Source organism: Balaenoptera ricei, chromosome 16 (genome assembly GCF_028023285.1).
Source record: "Balaenoptera ricei isolate mBalRic1 chromosome 16, mBalRic1.hap2, whole genome shotgun sequence".
Lineage (NCBI taxonomy): Eukaryota > Metazoa > Chordata > Mammalia > Artiodactyla > Balaenopteridae > Balaenoptera > Balaenoptera ricei.
This window is the reverse complement of record NC_082654.1, coordinates 112,172,494-112,189,231: the sequence shown is the minus strand read 5'-3', so window position 1 is coordinate 112,189,231 and position 16,738 is coordinate 112,172,494. Positions and strand designations below refer to the sequence as shown.

General features: G+C 40.8%; 1 protein-coding gene across 9 annotated transcripts in view; it reads right to left on the bottom strand.

Annotated features, from left to right (window-relative positions):
• Positions 1-16,738, bottom strand: part of MTR (5-methyltetrahydrofolate-homocysteine methyltransferase) — a 125,783-nt gene that overhangs the window by 67,212 nt on the left and 41,833 nt on the right. For all 9 annotated transcript variants that reach the window (XR_009498093.1, XM_059900971.1, XM_059900967.1 and 6 more), the window contains one exon: positions 528-707. Coding sequence is in view for 8 of the 9 variants with exons in the window: in XM_059900971.1 (XP_059756954.1) it covers positions 528-707 (180 nt within the window). In the remaining variant the exon portion in view is untranslated. The remainder of the gene's footprint in view (positions 1-527; positions 708-16,738) is intronic.

The window sequence follows — 16,738 nt, the reverse complement described above, 5'->3', positions numbered from 1 at the left end:
GCACCATCAGTATCGATTTTGGGGTCACAAATAAATTTCAGTGAGTAGGTGAATTTGCAGATACAAAATCTATGGATAATTCAGATTGACTGTGTATACAGAAGTGATAAAATTTTAAAGAAAAGCAACAAAGTAGAATCATAAAACTCAGCCTGTTGAAACATGCATAAAATTCAGAATGAGGGTGTAATGAGAAAGGGAGAGCCATGGGGGCACTACCCATGTTCCATTTCAGGACGCAAGTGAAAGTGAAAGCTATTACATGCTTCATAATTAATTATTTATCATACTCTATTATTTTTTTCTATATTTCCCGGTATGTGTGCTTTACTTCACAGTATAAAATAACATATAAAAGAAAAACAATAAAGGCCCCTAAATTTCAGAAAACCAATTTACTACCTAAGAATAAGAATGTCAATATTCCTTGCCAATAAATATATATGTTAGCTCAAACTATTCACTGGAGCCATGTGATAAATCTAAGCAATGTCTTGGGTAGAAAGGAGAAAAATACTCATACTCACTTTAATGACTTTTGTTGCATTGATAAAATTAACAGCATACAAGTTGTGTTCTTCCATCCCAGTACCAATGGTGAGGATATTAGGGTCAAAGATGATGTCATTTGGATTGAAGCCCAGTTTTTTCAAAAGGAGATGGTAGGCCCGGGTGCACACTCTGATTTTGGTGTCTGTTTCTGTTGCCTGGGCAAAGGAGTAAAAGATGTAATTTGAAATAGAAAAATGAGGTGTTATCTATGAAAACAGAAGGACAATTCACTTGTTGAAAGCGCTTAAGTATCAATGCTTGGATTTCATAGAAATCCAAATGCCAAGCAACCTCTAAATGTTTATCAAATTATCTCCAAGGAGGAATTAGTTTAAAGTCCCTTTGTGTTTTCATCAACACAAACAGCTACACTACTTCTGTAAAGATCAAATCTTACACACACGTATGGTATATTAATAAACAGGCTTCTTAAAAATACACACATATGATAAAAATTCAACTACTACTAAAGAATAAATTTAAAAATACGTGCCCTTTCTCTCTGGACCTGTCTGCAGTGTCCTAACCCATCACCCAGGCTTTCTTGGACCTTCCTGCAGTAACAGTCTACACAGATTCATAGATGTGTATTTATTCCCCACCTCCAACCCCACCCACCATAACATTAGCTAACTAACTTGTGCCTTAAGTCATAAATATAAATATTACTTTTCAAAACAGTGACCCTAGAAAGCCAAGCACGGACTCCAGCAAATCCCAGTTCTCCTGTTGCTTCCCATCATCCTCAGAATCAGGTCCCATGCCTCCAATTCTGTTTCCTACCATTGCCCCCTCATCTACTCCACTCTCCCCACACTGCTCCCTTGATGTTCCTGAAACCCACCAAGCTTGTCCTCCCTCAGAACCTTTCTATTCATTACTGCCACTGCCAGGAACACACTGTGACATGGCTTTGTGCTTTGCATCACTCAGGTCTCCACCCAAACGTCCCCTTTTCAGAGAAGCCTTCCTTAATCACCATCTCTAAACCAGCCCCCTGCCTCCCCTCTTGCATCCTCCACTCTTTTTCATGGTATCTCTCCTTCTAGAAAATATATTTATTTGGCAACTTGTTTATTTTTTGTTTTGTTATTTATTATTAATTTGTCATCGTGAGCTAGAATCAGTCTTGCTGTATCCCCAGAGCCTAGGGCAGTGCTTGCCAGAGGATGTGCTCAATATTACTGTTGAATGAATGAATGAATGAGGCTGTGACTCAGGGCATTTCTTTTTTTAAAAATTTATTTATTTATTTATTTATGGCTGCGTTGGGTCTTCGTTGCTGCGCACGGGCTTTCTCTAGTTGTGGCGAGTAGGGGTTACTCTTTCTTGCGGTGTGCGGGCTTCAGTAGTTGTGGCATGCAGGCTCAGTAGTTGTGGCTCGTGGGCTCTAGAGCACAGGCTCAGTAGTTGTGGCACACGGGCTTAGTTGCTCCGTGGCATGTGGGATCTTCCCGGACCAGGGATCGAACCCGTGTCCCCTGCACCGGCAGATGGATTCTTATCCACTGCGCCCCCAGGGAAGCCCCGACTCAAGGCGTTTCTGAACTTGGTCATGGAAACTGTCTTCAGGTCAAATTTACAACCTCAACGCGAGGCTTATTCAACGAATTTCATGCTGAATGATTTCTGTTTGTAGAAAAACAACAAATCTGCTCTGAAGAAAAAATGAATACTTGCAATCACTACAGTGGTTCCAAAAAAATAAGTCACATACAGTTCTGAATAAATGTGCAAAATGTTCTTGAAAAGTGTCCAACACCACTGAATTAAGTGTTGAGTCTTCCAGGCTGACCCCTTGGAGGGAGGATACCCTTGACCAGATGTGAACATGAAGTATGGTCAATAAGCTGCTGATCACACACATCCTGACCTCTAGAGGGAGCTCTCAGGCGACCACAGGGATGAGGGGTGCGGACACTCTGCGGTAGTTCAAGGACATTTAGTGAGGCCCCAGCCTCCAGAGAAAGGCGTGGCGGGGGAATTATAAAAAGAACTCCCTCAGATCTAGGTTTCTGATTGCTCGCCTACTTTGGTGTTCTTTTTCAACTGTTCTCCGTGATGTCTAATCTATCCCTGCTTCCTGCAGCTGCTGGGGTTAGAGTTTACCTCCTGCTGGGGATGTGTTCCCACGACTTAGCAGACCAAGGGGTCCAGGGAAAGGACCACAAGGAGTGGGCTCTGCAGCCCCACTGCTCCAGGCTTCAGGGAAGGTGGCAGGCTCTCATCTTCCTTAACTGAATGTCTTCAACAAACTTCTTCCCTCTTCCTTCAGTTAGCGATAAAGTTAAGGTTAAGATCAAGATGTGGGCCCAGAAGAAAGTGGCCAAGAGCAGGTCACCCAGGGTCACCTTTAGTCTTGGACTTTATTTCCCCCTTCACAGAGAGCCAAAGAGAGTTCTAGGCTCTAGGTTCATGGCCCAGCTAAGCTCACTAAGAGAAGAGGCACAGGGGTTTGGGGCTACCAGTGCTGTTAGTATTTCTTCATCACCTAGTTTGGTTGGTAGGTCCTGGTCATTTCTTTCTCTGAGCCATGAATAACATCTCACAGGACAGGAATTCATTTCTAGGTCAGAACTGAATCATCAACTATCAGCTCTGCAAGGATGAGGCCCCTGTCAAATTGTTCTCCCAGCACCTAGTACGCTACCTGCCACATTAACAGACAAACAGCTACTGTCTTCTGAATAAACAAGCAAATCTAAGAATGCACAGAGTTTCGATGGACAGGCCTTTGCCAGGAGCATATCATGTTAGATTCTCCAAGGTTCTCTTTGTCCTGTTCCTCAGCCAGGGTTGTGAGATAAACATACTAATAAGCTTCAAGGCTTGAGGATTTCAAAGATCCAGAAGCTCTCAACTCTGGTGGCACATTTTAATAACCCAGAGGAATTTTCGTTTTCTAATCCTAATACCTGAACCTCACTCGAGACCAGTTCAATCAGAATCCTGAGACGACCTAAGCAACAGTATTTTTAAAGAGCCCCTTAGCGATACTAACATACAGCCCAGGTGAGAACCACTGAAGAGTGAGAGGCACCTTCTCAGGCTGAGCTAGAAGAAACCTCAGGGACAATACTGCAAATCTAAGGGCCAAGAAGGAGGAATAAATATCTTTTATGATTTTATGATTTATCAGGTTTATTCTTAAGCTGTAGTAAAGCTAGGCAGCCATCAGTAGGTAGGAGGCTTCAGTTAAGAAATCCACTGCTTAGGCTTTGCTAGATTATCAGACACTTAGGGAAAAATGAGATAAGAGTAAAACAATTTTTGATTTAGTCATCGAGGCTGATACTATGAGAAAAAAAGAAAAAGGATCAAAGACACCTAGGTTCTGTGAAAATGCACCCTGACAAGGAGCAGAGAAGGAACGGGACCAACTTCAGAGGCAAGTTAAAGGTTTCAAACTTGACTGAACCAGCTTAACGTGGGCCACGGAACACAGCAGAGTTCAAAACGGAAGTGATGGAAAGGGACGTGTGTGCCACCATCAGAAAGGCACTGACAAGTCAGAAAGGAAAAAGCTGAAGAAGGGAAGTTTCCAAGGGAAAATACAGGACAAGGCACCCGTTGGCTTAAAATCACTCAGGGCAAGGGATTGGTTCAGAAATCCTTGGAGTGACTTCCCTACTGGGGTAAATGTGTGGGCGTAAGCAGCTGAAGGTTAGGACACCCAGAGGCCGGCAGAAGCAGCAGGGCTGCGGGCAGAAGTGGAGGCGTGGGATGAAGGACAGGGCAGAGCACTGAGCTGGGGTCGTTGGAGATGCAAGGTCACCTTGGAACGCCTCCTGGCTCACTCTTCTCCTGAAAGAACAGAGGCTGTGCCCTGGCAGAACTCACACTTAAGACAGAATGTGGATGCCAGGAACTCAGGATTATATAGAGGAAATGGATAGGATTTCAGACATGGAATCGACACCGAGAGGCGATCTGGTGAGGAAAAAGGGGTGTCAGTTGCAATCTAGAAACAGCAGGTGCCACCACACTGAAAACTTCTGAACTCTTTAAAGAAGTCAAGTTGTTTTAAATGTCACCTTCTAGGAGAGGATGCAAATTCTGTGCGGGGTGAAAGGGAGGAAAGAGAAGGAAATTCTTAGTATGTTTATCGATCCCTGGATAGAGTGGAGGATGAGTCGGCTTTAGTACATTCAAAGGGAGAGCTAGGAAGGGGATACAGTAGAAAGGGACAGATCATAGGAAGAGCAAAGAAAAAGACTGACCTACTATCCAGAGATGTATTTAAAACCAATACCAAAAAATATTTAGATAAGACCCATAACCTATCTAGTTTTGCCTTCCTTTTAACAATCGAGCTTTAAATATGAACTCTTTCCCTGCCCTTCAGATCTTTGTGGAATCCCACCATGCTAGATTTTCCCTGCTTCATCAGGTCTTTCTTCCACTTTCACCAAAACCTCTGAAAGGCAGTGAATCTTGCAAGGAGCTGGGCCTTCTGCTAACCCTTATTTATCCTCAGTGCCCAGAGCCCAAGGCTTGGCACAGAGGATTAAAATACAAAAACCATATTTGTCATTTCCCCATCAGCCAGACAACATCAGAGAGAAAAACAGGTAGCAGAAAAGAAGCTGCCCGGGTTAAGAACTGGGTTACTCAACCTTGATACTGTTGACAATCTGGACCAGAGCATTCTTTGCTGCGGGGGCCGCCCTATGCATTGGAGGGCTTTCAGCAGCGTCGCTGCCCGCTCCCACTAGATGACGGAGCACATCCCCTCCCAACAACCCAGTCATGACAGTAAAAAATCTGTCTACACATCGCCAAATGTCCCCTGGAGTGGCAAAATCACCCCCCCCCCCCACTTGAGAGCTACTGGTTTAGAGGAACCACAGGGGATACAGCAGGTGAGGAGACCAGAAACCAGACTCATCTGCAAGGTCATTATCATGAGCCAATGGGTGCTTGTGGCTTTTCTCTAGAACCTGCAGAGAGAGGCTGTTTGCTGGAAAATCCTACTCTGCAAAGCCAAATACTAAGGCCTGGATGAAGCAACGCTACGTCCCAGCAGGGGCAAATGAACCCAGTCAAATCTTCTCTCTCACAGCGAGGGGTGCCAGGTACATGCCGGGGAGCTGGGACCCTCAGTGTAGGAGGTATGCCTACTGTATGCTGTGCTGTTATTCCTGTAGGACAACTGAACACCTCAGGCATGGAGGTCTTGAGACCAGGCGTGGCTCAGAGGCCTATGTTCCTCATATCCCTACCACAAACTCCTACCTCTGAAGGCAATCTGGACAAGTCTCCTTCTTACAAACAGAGAATTTAAAATATAACTACCTTATAAGGAAAGGTCCAAGGAGATAAATACTCAATCATGGCATCTTAACCGGAGAGGGGTGACCTCTCTATAGCCACTAAAAAGGAGGCCCCTGAAATGCAGAAATATATGTCGGATTTTAACAAAGCTGGGAGAGCGTCAGAGCAGAAACTCTGAGAATCAACTCCTAGGCTTGGGTCAACTACCTTCACCAAGGAAAACAATAAAGGGCAAACTAACAAGTATTGATTTTGGTTTCCTACAAATATGTGTTTATCATACTATGGTGCATAACCTACTGGAAAATATAAGATATTCAACTCGAAAACAGTGTCAATTTATCTAAGTTTTAAAAAGAAGTTGTTATGAAATAAAAATCTAAAATATTACTACCAAAGGAAAAATATTTAAGAAAGGAAAAATAAGCCAAAATCACAACAACAAAACAACACAAATACCTAGGAATGTTCTTGAGGTTTCCTATTTAAGAAAAACTATAAAACTTGATTGAATAGTAACCAGAAAGATATATCATGTTCCTGAATGTCTCCCAGATACCAATTCCTCATTATTTTCTAGGTTAGGATTTATTACATTTTAATCAATATCCTAATGGAGTTTTATTTCTCCATAAATTAGAAAATTATGTTCAAATCATTTTAATATAGGAAAATGTGCTGAATATAATGGATCTTTTATAGGATGATATGGATTATTCTTTTACATAGTTTACACAAGTGCAAACAAGAATAATATAGTCTATTCTACTACATGATAACTGTATTTCTAAGAAAACTTACATTATCAAAAATTGTCATAAAAATAATCACTTCCATTAGAAAAGGAGAATTAAATCTAGAGGTGAGTAGTAATAATTTTTCCCATAGAAATTTCAATAATGAAAGTGTTCTTCATATTTTATATATTATTATGGATATTATATATGTATTTTGTTGTTGTTATTTAGAGTTAAAAGTAACAGCCGATCAAAACTACTAACATCAACAAAAAACACAGAAGTACTTCCTTATTTGCCTTCTAATCCAGAAGTCTCAGGGCCAGTCCTCCCTGTCATATCTGGCCTTGACCTTGCAGTTTTCATTGCACTATGGATCACAAACATAAAGCAAAGACAGTCGCCATGTTCTGGAACATAAGCACGTTGTACGTTCCTCTGCTTTGTTTAGTTGCAACAGTGGTCTTCCATTTAAGAGAGCTGTTTTCTCCTTATAACCAGTGGTGTCATCCAAGCAAAGCAAATCTTGGTTCTTACCTGATTGTTACACTCAAAGGTGTTACGAACTCAGTTAATAGAAGAAATGCCTTTGCATCAAAATATCTGTATTGTTGATTTCTGAACTATTCAAGTATATGAGTTTTTTACTTTGTTCTTTATAATTTTCAATACTACAATCCTTCAACGAGCATATGTACGTCTATAATTATATAGAAAAATTACTTTTAATCAGGAAAAGCAGTTTTTGAAAAGGGACCTTTAATCCCACCACCTTTACTCTAATAGCTATTCTCCTTAACAGCATTTTCCTCCAATCTTTATCAAGTGTGGTTTTTATGTAGTTGCATATACAGTGTCTATATAGCTATTGGTTTTTAATGTTTTTATTTATATCTTGTAAGCACTGTCATGCTGCTCCATAATCTTCATAATTAATATTGAAATACTCTGGATAATATTACAACAGAATGATAACCTAAGTTATCACTTTCTCTCCAGTTGGGCGTTTAGGTTGTTTTATCTTCAGTAAAAAGCTGGTGAAGGGACTTCCCTGGTGACGCAGTGGTTAGGAATCCGCCTGCCAATGCAGGGGACAGGGGTTCGAGCCCTGGTCCAGGAAGATCCCACATGCCACGGAGCAACTAAGACTGTGCGCCACAACTAGTGAGCCTGCACTCTAGAGCCCGCGAGCCACAACTACTGAGCCCACGTGCCTGAACTGCTGAAGCCCTCGCGCCTAGAGCCCGTGCTCCGCAACAAGAGAAGCCACCGCAATGAGAAGCCCGCGCACCGCAACGAAGAACAGCCCCCGCTCGCTGCAAGTAGAGAAAGCCCGCGCGCAGCAACGAAAACCCAACACAGCCAAAAATAAATAAGTAAATAAATAAAATTAAAAAAAAAAAAAAAAGCTGGTGAAAAACCTTGGCATATATAGAATTCTTATGCTGCTGAATGCTTTTATTGGGATACTTTCCCAGAAATGAGATAATTACCTCAAAGGGTATGAACATTTTCATGTCTCTCGATAGGCATTATGGGGTCTTTCAAAAGGACTGTCTCAGTTTTTACTACACTTCACAATGAATGAGGCCTTCTGTTTACCACTGCTGTACCAGCACAGATCTTGATCATTTTAAAATTTACTTTTGCTAACTTAATAAGGACAAAACGTAACTTTAATATTGCTCTAATGTGTGTTTCTCTCATAACTAGCAAGTTAAAAAATTTCCCCTACATTTGCTTTTTATTTGTGGACTCATTCAAATCTAAATTGGGAACACTTGTTCTCAGCCAAGATCAAGCACTCTGCAGGGGAGATAACACAGGATTTGGAAGCATGCATCAGTCTTCAAACTAGGCAGACCAGGGCTCCAACACGTCCTAGCCATTTGACCTTGGCTCACTGTAAAATGGGGCGACAGCTATCCCACATGGTTACTACGAGGACTAAATGAGATGAACTCTGCTGGTGGTTTTCAGCCAGAGTATACAGGAGAATCACGTCTAAGGCTTTAAAATTACTGAAGCCAGGTCTCACCCCAGACCAAATGAGTCAGAAACTCAGGGGGCGGAGCCCAGGGGTGTGTATGTGTTTTAACAGCACAAGCAGTGACTACCCTTCCTCACGGGAGTGCTTCTGCTTCACACTTCTGGTAAAGCACCAGTACACGAAGCAAACAACGTTCCATTCTCATTCTCAGGGCTGACCTTGCCTCCTGCTTCACTGAGAAAATAGAAGCAGTCAAACTCCCCCCAGCACTCCCAGCTCTGCCTGCTGCTGCTGCGCTGTGAGCACGCTGCCCCGCCCCCTGCACACTGGCTGCCAGCCCCTCCACCCACGAGGCATGGACTGAGCAAGTGCCCCCTTTCTCCTGCGCACCAGTTCCTCCCCTTCTCTCTACCAGGTCACTCCCACCAGCTTACAAACACATACTGCCACATCACCTGTCTTCACACACACACACACACCTTTTCTTAACCTCATATCCATCTCTGGTTTCCACCCTATTTCTGTTCCCCTTTATGGCAAAACTCCCCCCAAAATGGTTTATACCTGCTGCCCCCAATTCTCCTCTTCTCTCTTGAACCCACTGTGATTAAGCTTTCATCTCCTTGGAAACAGCACAGCAAGATCATAAACTACCCCATTTCTAAATCCAAGGGTAAGTTCTTGATCTCCTCCTCCCTGATCTACCCACAGCTCTTTAAAATAGCTTGTCACATCCTTCCAGAAGCTTCCTTTTCACTTGGCTTCCAGGTGAACTCTCCCCTCTGGTTCCTCTCCTACCCAACAGGCCGCTCCTTCCCAGGTTCTTTTGATGGCGTCTCCTCTTCTCCCTCACCACGAAGCACTGCGGCTCCAAGACTCGCTTAGTCCTAGGGCCTCTTCTCTACTGTCATTCCTTTGGTGAAGTCAGTCTCACTGCTTTAAATATCATCTAGGAGTAAATAATTCCCAAGTAAGGCAATCCTATCCTCAAGCCAGACTTTGCCCATGGAGCCCGGACTCATCTACACAACCACATCCTGAGCACACCACTGAAAACATACGGCCAGACCGAACCTCTCCTCAGCCCGGCCCAAATCGGCTGCTCGCCGTCCTCCTACCTCAACTGCCCAGGTCAAAAAGCTGAATATTACCTGTGGCTCCTCCTTCTTTCACGGCTCACAACCAATGCGAAGGCAAATCCTACTGGTTCTACCTTAAAGACACATCTAGAAATGGATGACTCCTCACGCCTTCTGTTGCTCCCGCCTTGGTCCCGGCCACCATCATCCCTCATCTGCGCTACAGCAACAACCTCCAGTGGCTCTGCTTGGTCCCCGTAGACCATTCTCCCCGAAGAACCCTAGTGGTTTTGAAACAAATCAGACCATGTTCGCTCCTCTGCTCAAAACCCTTCAGTGGCTTCCCAGCTCACTCACAGGGAGAGCCAAAGTGTTAACAGTGGTCTCCCAGGCCCTACACGATTTGGTGGCTGCCTTGTTTTTTTTTGGCTGCGTTGGGTCTTTGTTGCTGCGTGCAGGCTTTCTCTAGTTGTGGCGAGCAGGGGCTACTCTTCGTTGTGGTGCGCGGGCTTCTCACTGCGGTGGCTTCTCTTGTTGCAGAGCACGGGCTCTAGGCGCGCGGGCTTCAGTAGTTGTGGCATGTGGGCTCAGTAGTTGTGGCTCGTGGGCTCTAGAGCACGGGCTCAGTAGTTGTGGTGCACAGGCTAAGTTGCTCCGTGGCATGTGGGATCTTCCTGGACCAGGGATCGAACACATGTCCCCTGCATTGGCAGGCGGATTCTTATCCACTGCGCCACCAGGGAAGCCCGCAGCTGCCTTTTTAACCTCAGAACCTCTCAATCTCCTCTTCTCCCCTCTGTTCCGTCCCAAACCATCCTATATAAAAGAAAATCCCCCACCCTCATCCTGGTACTCCTATCACCCTTATCCCTTCCATATCCCTTCACTGTATTCAGTACCATCCAGGTGTGTGTGTGTGTGTGTGTGTGTGTGTATCTTTATGTTTTTTTCATTTCTTATTCCCTTTGCCCCCTAAGAACATAAACTGCACAAGGGCAGGGACTAGGTTTGTTCCCTGCTATCTCCTCAGGGCCTGGCACATACTAGGTGCTCAAGATATATTTGAAGGAATTTGAGAAGATATCTGCCTCCATTAAACAATAACAGGTTGCTATATAAATTTGAAAAAGAACATTTAGGTAACAAAAAAGAGCTCCTGGAAAAAGAAGACATAAATACAGATGTAGAAATCTCACATAGAGCAGAACAAAATGTCAGCACTGAAAAACAGAAGGGAAAAGATAAGAAAATTAGGCGATCTTTCTAAAACATCCAGTTTCTGAATAATACACAGGCCAAGAGAGGATAAACAATTCAAGGAAACTTCCTGCAACTGCGGCTATAAGTTTCCTGACTGACAGGGTCTACTGAGTGCCCAGCACAAGGAATGGCTCATAATCACTAGATTTCAGAATACCATGGACACAGAAGATCCAAGAAGCATCCAGAAAATGAGACAATAAATAGGTTTCACAAAAAGAATCAAGGGTTAGAATAACACTGGACTTCTCACCAACACCAATGGAAACTAGAAGACAATGGATCAATGAGTTCAAAACATAGAGAAAATAATTTCAAGCTTGTACTCCTATACCCACACAATTGTTAATTAAGTATAAAAGTAGAATAAAGCTGTTTTCAGACATGAAAGCTTTCAAAAATATTTACTGCCATGTCTTCTTTCATAAGAAGCTAACCAGAGGACACAGTTCACTAAATGAGAGATTAAACCAAGAATGAGGAAATTATGAGATCTAAACACCTAAGAGAGAGGTGAGAAGAACTGTCCACATGATGGGGAGGGACATCTTGCAGTGACAGCTGAGCAACCTTTCCAGATTATGTCAGAAGACTTGGAGAGATAATTCTTCAAGAAATTAAAACAACAGTCTACTTAGTGTCTTTGGGTACACTGGATATTGGACATTTACACAACTAGGGAACAGTTTGAAAATACATAAGAAGCAAAGCAAACGCAAAGATAGGTATTAACTTCATAGAAAAGAAAGAGGGTGCAGGAAAGGAAAAGGAATCATGGTATACTACATGGCTCAGCTTTTACACAGCTTAATAGAAGTGCCAAAAATAGTTACAATTGAAATTAACTATATTGGAAGGATGGGGGGATTAAAAGTAAAGATGTGTGGAGTGGGCAGTGGAAGATGGAGAAAAAGTCAAATCCTTAGCCACTATAGAAAGGCAACAAATAATAACTAAAACTGTAATTTGAAGTTCAGGAGGTAAATGATACAAGAATCAGCTAACTTGTAAGTTGTTGCCTCTGAGGACCTGGAGGCTTAGGGCTTCTGTTTCTCATAAAAAGAACTATTTGTCTCTTTCACTATCTGCATATATACCTTTGGTAAAAATAAAAATTATGTCAAATGGTCTTACCACACTGAACTAGTAGCGGAAGATGACTAGATACAACTTTTCAGAAGGACAATTTAACGATGTGTGTTAAAATGCCAAATGTGCACACCCTTTGACCCAGCCTTTGACTGCTTCTATGAACTAAGAAAATCACTCTACGAGAGGAAAACGGCTGCACGAATTAGTATATTCACTGGCCACTGTTCATCCTACTAAAATTTTAGAAACAATCGCAAGTTTATGCAATAATAGACTAAGTAAAACATACACACTGGAATATAATGCAACCATAAAAGATGGAGTTATAATCCATATTTACTAAGATGGGAAGACGTCAACATTTTGTTGAGTCAGGGCAAGAGTTAAAGAACAGTAGTTCATACAGAATCTTCAATTTTCTAGAACCTCTTCTCTTCCCCTAAATGGCCACGTGGCTTTCTCGTTTTATTCAGGTTTTCAAACATTTCCCCCTCAGAGGGGCTTTTCAAGACCACCTTCCCTAAAATAGCCAACTCTTCCCTGACAGCCTCACCCTGAAAATAATGAAAATAAATAAGGAAACAGAAGCTTAAAATGACACAATAGACCAGATAGATTTAATTGATATATATAGGACATTCCATCCAAAAACAGCAGATTACACGTTCTTCTCAAGTGTGCACGGAACATTCTCCAGGATAGATCACATCTTGGGTCACAAATCAAGCCTCAGTAAATTTAAGAAAATTGAAATCATATCAAGCATCTTTTCTGACCACAACGCTATGAGATTAGACATGAATTACAGGGAAAAAAACATAAAAAAGACAAACACATGGAGGCTAAACAATACGTTACTAAATAACCAAGAGATCACTGAAGAAATCAAAGAGGAAATCAAAAAATACCTAGAGACAAATGACAATGAAAACACGACAACCCAAAACCTATGGGATGCAGCAAAAGCAGTTCTAAGAGGGAAGTTTATAGCTACAGAAGCCTACCTCAAGAAACAAGAAAAATCTCAAGTAAACAATCTAACCTTACACCTAAAGAAACTAGAGAAAGAAGAACAAACAAAACCCAAAGTTAGCAGAAGGAAAGAAATCATAAAGATCAGAACAGAAATAAATGAAATAGAAACAAAGAAAACAATAGCAAAGATCAATAAAACTAAAAGTTGGTTCTTTGAGAAGATAAACAAAATTGATAAGCCATTAGCCAGACTCATCAAGAAAAAGAGGGAGAGGACTCAAATCAATAAAATCAGAAATGAAAAAGGAGAAGTTACAACAGACACCGCAGAAATACAAAGCATCCTAAGAGACTACTACAAGCAACTTTATGCCAATAAAATGGACAACCTGGAAGAAATGGACAAATTCTTAGAAAGGTATAACCTTCCAAGACTGAACCAGGAAGAAACAGAAAATATGAACAGACCAATCACAAGTAATGAAATTGAAACTGTGATTAAAAATCTTCCAACAAACAAAAGTCCAGGACCAGATGGCTTCACAGGTGAATTCTATCAAACATTTAGAGAAGAGCTAACACCTATACTTCTCAAACTCTTCCAAAAAATTGCAGAGGAAGGAACACTCCCAAACTCATTCTATGAGGCCACCATCACCCTGATACCAAAACCAGACAAAGACACTACAAAAAAAGAAAATTACAGACCAATATCACTGATGAATACAGATGCAAAAATCCTCAACAAAATACTAGCAAACAGAATCCAACAACACATTAAAAGGATCATACACCACGATCAAGTGGGATTTATCCCAGGGATGCAAGGATTCTTCAATATACGCAAATCAATCAATGTGATACACCATATTAACAAATTGAAGAATAAAAACCATATGATCGTCTCAATAGATGCAGAAAAAGCTTTTGACAAAATTCAACACCCATTTATGATAAAAACTCTCCAGAAAGTGGGCATAGAGGGAACCTACCTCAACATAATAAAGGCCATATATGACAAACCCACAGCAAACATCATTCTCAATGGTGAAAAACTGAAAGCATTTCCTCTAAGATCAGGAACGAGACAAGGATGTCCACTCTCACCACTATTATTCAACATAGTTCTGGAAGTCCTAGCCACGGCAATCAGAGAAGAAAAAGAAATAAAAGGAATACAAATTGGAAAAGAAGAAGTAAAACTGTCACTGTTTGCGGATGACATGATACTATACATAGAGAATCCTAAAACTGCCACCAGAAAACTGCTAGAGCTAATCAATGAATATGGTAAAGTTGCAGGATACAAAATTAGTGCACAGAAATCTCTTGCATTCCTATACACTAATGATGAAAAATCTGAAAGAGAAATTAAGGAAACACTCCCATTTATCATTGCAACAAAAAGAATAAAATACCTAGGTATAAACCTACCTAGGGAGACAAAAGACCTGTATGCAGAAAACTATAAGACACTGATGAAAGAAATTAAAGATGATACCAACAGATGGAGAGATATACCATGTTCTTGGATTGGAAGAATCAACATTGTGAAAATGAGTATACTACCCAAAGCAATCTACAGATTCAATGCAATCCCTATCAAATTACCAATGGCATTTTTTACGGAGCTAGAACAAATCATCTTAAAATTTGTATGGAGACACAAAAGACCCCGAATAGCCAAAGCAGTCTTGAGGCAAAAAAATGGAGCTGGAGGAATCAGACTCCCTGACTTCAGACTATACTACAAAGCTACAGTAATCAAGACAATATGGTACTGGCACAAAAACAGAAACATAGATCAATGGAACAAGATAGAAAGCCCAGAGATTAACCCACGCACCTATGGTCAACTAATCTATGACAAAGGAGGCAAAGATATACAATGGAGAAAAGACAGTCTCTTCAATAAGTGGTGCTGGGAAAACTGGACAGCTACATGTAAAAGAATGAAATTAGAATACTCCCTAACACCATACACAAAAATAAACTCAAAATGGATTAGAGACCTAAATATAAGGATGGACACTATAAAACTCTTAGAGGAAAACATAGGAAGAACACTCTTTGACATAAATCACAGCAAGATCTTTTTTGATCCACCTCCTAGAGTAATGGAAATAAAAACAAAAATAAACAAATGGGACCTAATGAAACTTCAAAGCTTTTGCACAGCAAAGGAAACCATAAACAAGACGAAAACACAACCCTCAGAATGGGAGAAAATATTTGCAAACGAATCAACGGACAAAGGATTAATCTCCAAAATATATAAACAGCTCATTCAGCTCAATATCAAAGAAACAAACACTCCAATCCAAAAATGGGCAGAAGACCTAAATAGACATTTCTCCAAAGAAGACATACAGATGGCCACGAAGCACATGAAAAGATGCTCAACATCACTAATTATTAGAGAAATGCAAATCAAAACTACAATGGGGTATCACCTCACTCCTGTTAGAATGGGCATCATCAGAAAATCTACAAACAACAAATGCTGGAGAGGGTGTGGAGAAAAGGGAGCCCTCTTGCACTGTTGATGGGAATGTAAATTGATACAGCCACTATGGAGAACAATATGGAGGTTCCTTAAAAAACTAAAAATAGAATTACCATATGACCCAGCAATCCCACTACTGGGCATATACCCAGAGAAAACCGTAATTCAAAAAGACACATGCACCCGAATGTTCATTGCAGCACTATTTACAATAGCCAGGTCATGGAAGCAACCTAGATGCCCATCAACAGACGAATGGATAAAGAAGTTGTGGTACATATATACAATGGAATATTACTCAGCCATAAAAAGGAACAAAATTAAGTCATTTGTTGAGAAGTGGATGGATCTAGAGACTGTCATACAGAGTGAAGTAAGTCAGAAAGAGAAAAACAAATATCGTATATTAACGCATGTATGTGGAATCTAGAAAAATGGTACAGATGAGCCGGTTTGCAGGGCAGAAGTTAAGACACAGATGTAGAGAATGGACATATGGACACCAAGGGGGGAAAACTGCGGTGGGGTGGGGATGGTGGTGTGCTGAATTGGGCGATTGGGATTGACATGTATACACTGATGTGTATAAAATTGATGCCTAATAAGAACCTGCAATATAAAAAAACAAACAAACAAAACAACTAATACTAAACTTTCATAGGGTTATTTGTATGGAAATATGTTAATATAAATGTTTCAGACATTACATGAAATTTCTAAAAATCTTATATTTGTATTTGTATGGAAATATGTATGGAAATATGTTAATATAAATGTTTCAGACATTACATGAAATTTCTAAAAATCTTATATGTTCTGGTATAATGTTATAAGTCATAATCCTAGTTATTACTTTAAAATGTATATCTCAGAAATAACTAATTTTCTCGTCAATTGCATTATTATGAACTTTCATCATATCTTTAACCATGGTCATTTTTAAGTCTTTTGTCATTTACAGACAGTTCTGGGTGTACTCTGATGCTTTTGCAAATATGTTCTTATAAAAGGGTTTCATCTTCAAGAAATTCATGGAAAAGACTCTTGACAAGTACAGGTTTCTGGTAACTGACTGTACTGCTGAACTGAATGAATAAGCATTTTCAGAACTCTAATGAAAAACTGATGAACTCATAAAAGTGCTAAAAAAAGATCAAGATGAAAAAAAAATTAATTACATGGGACTGAGTGAACTGATGAGGATGAGTATAATTTTTGTGACTTTCTGTCTGAATTAAAAAAAAAAAAAATCCCACAAGGTATCAGAGGCAAA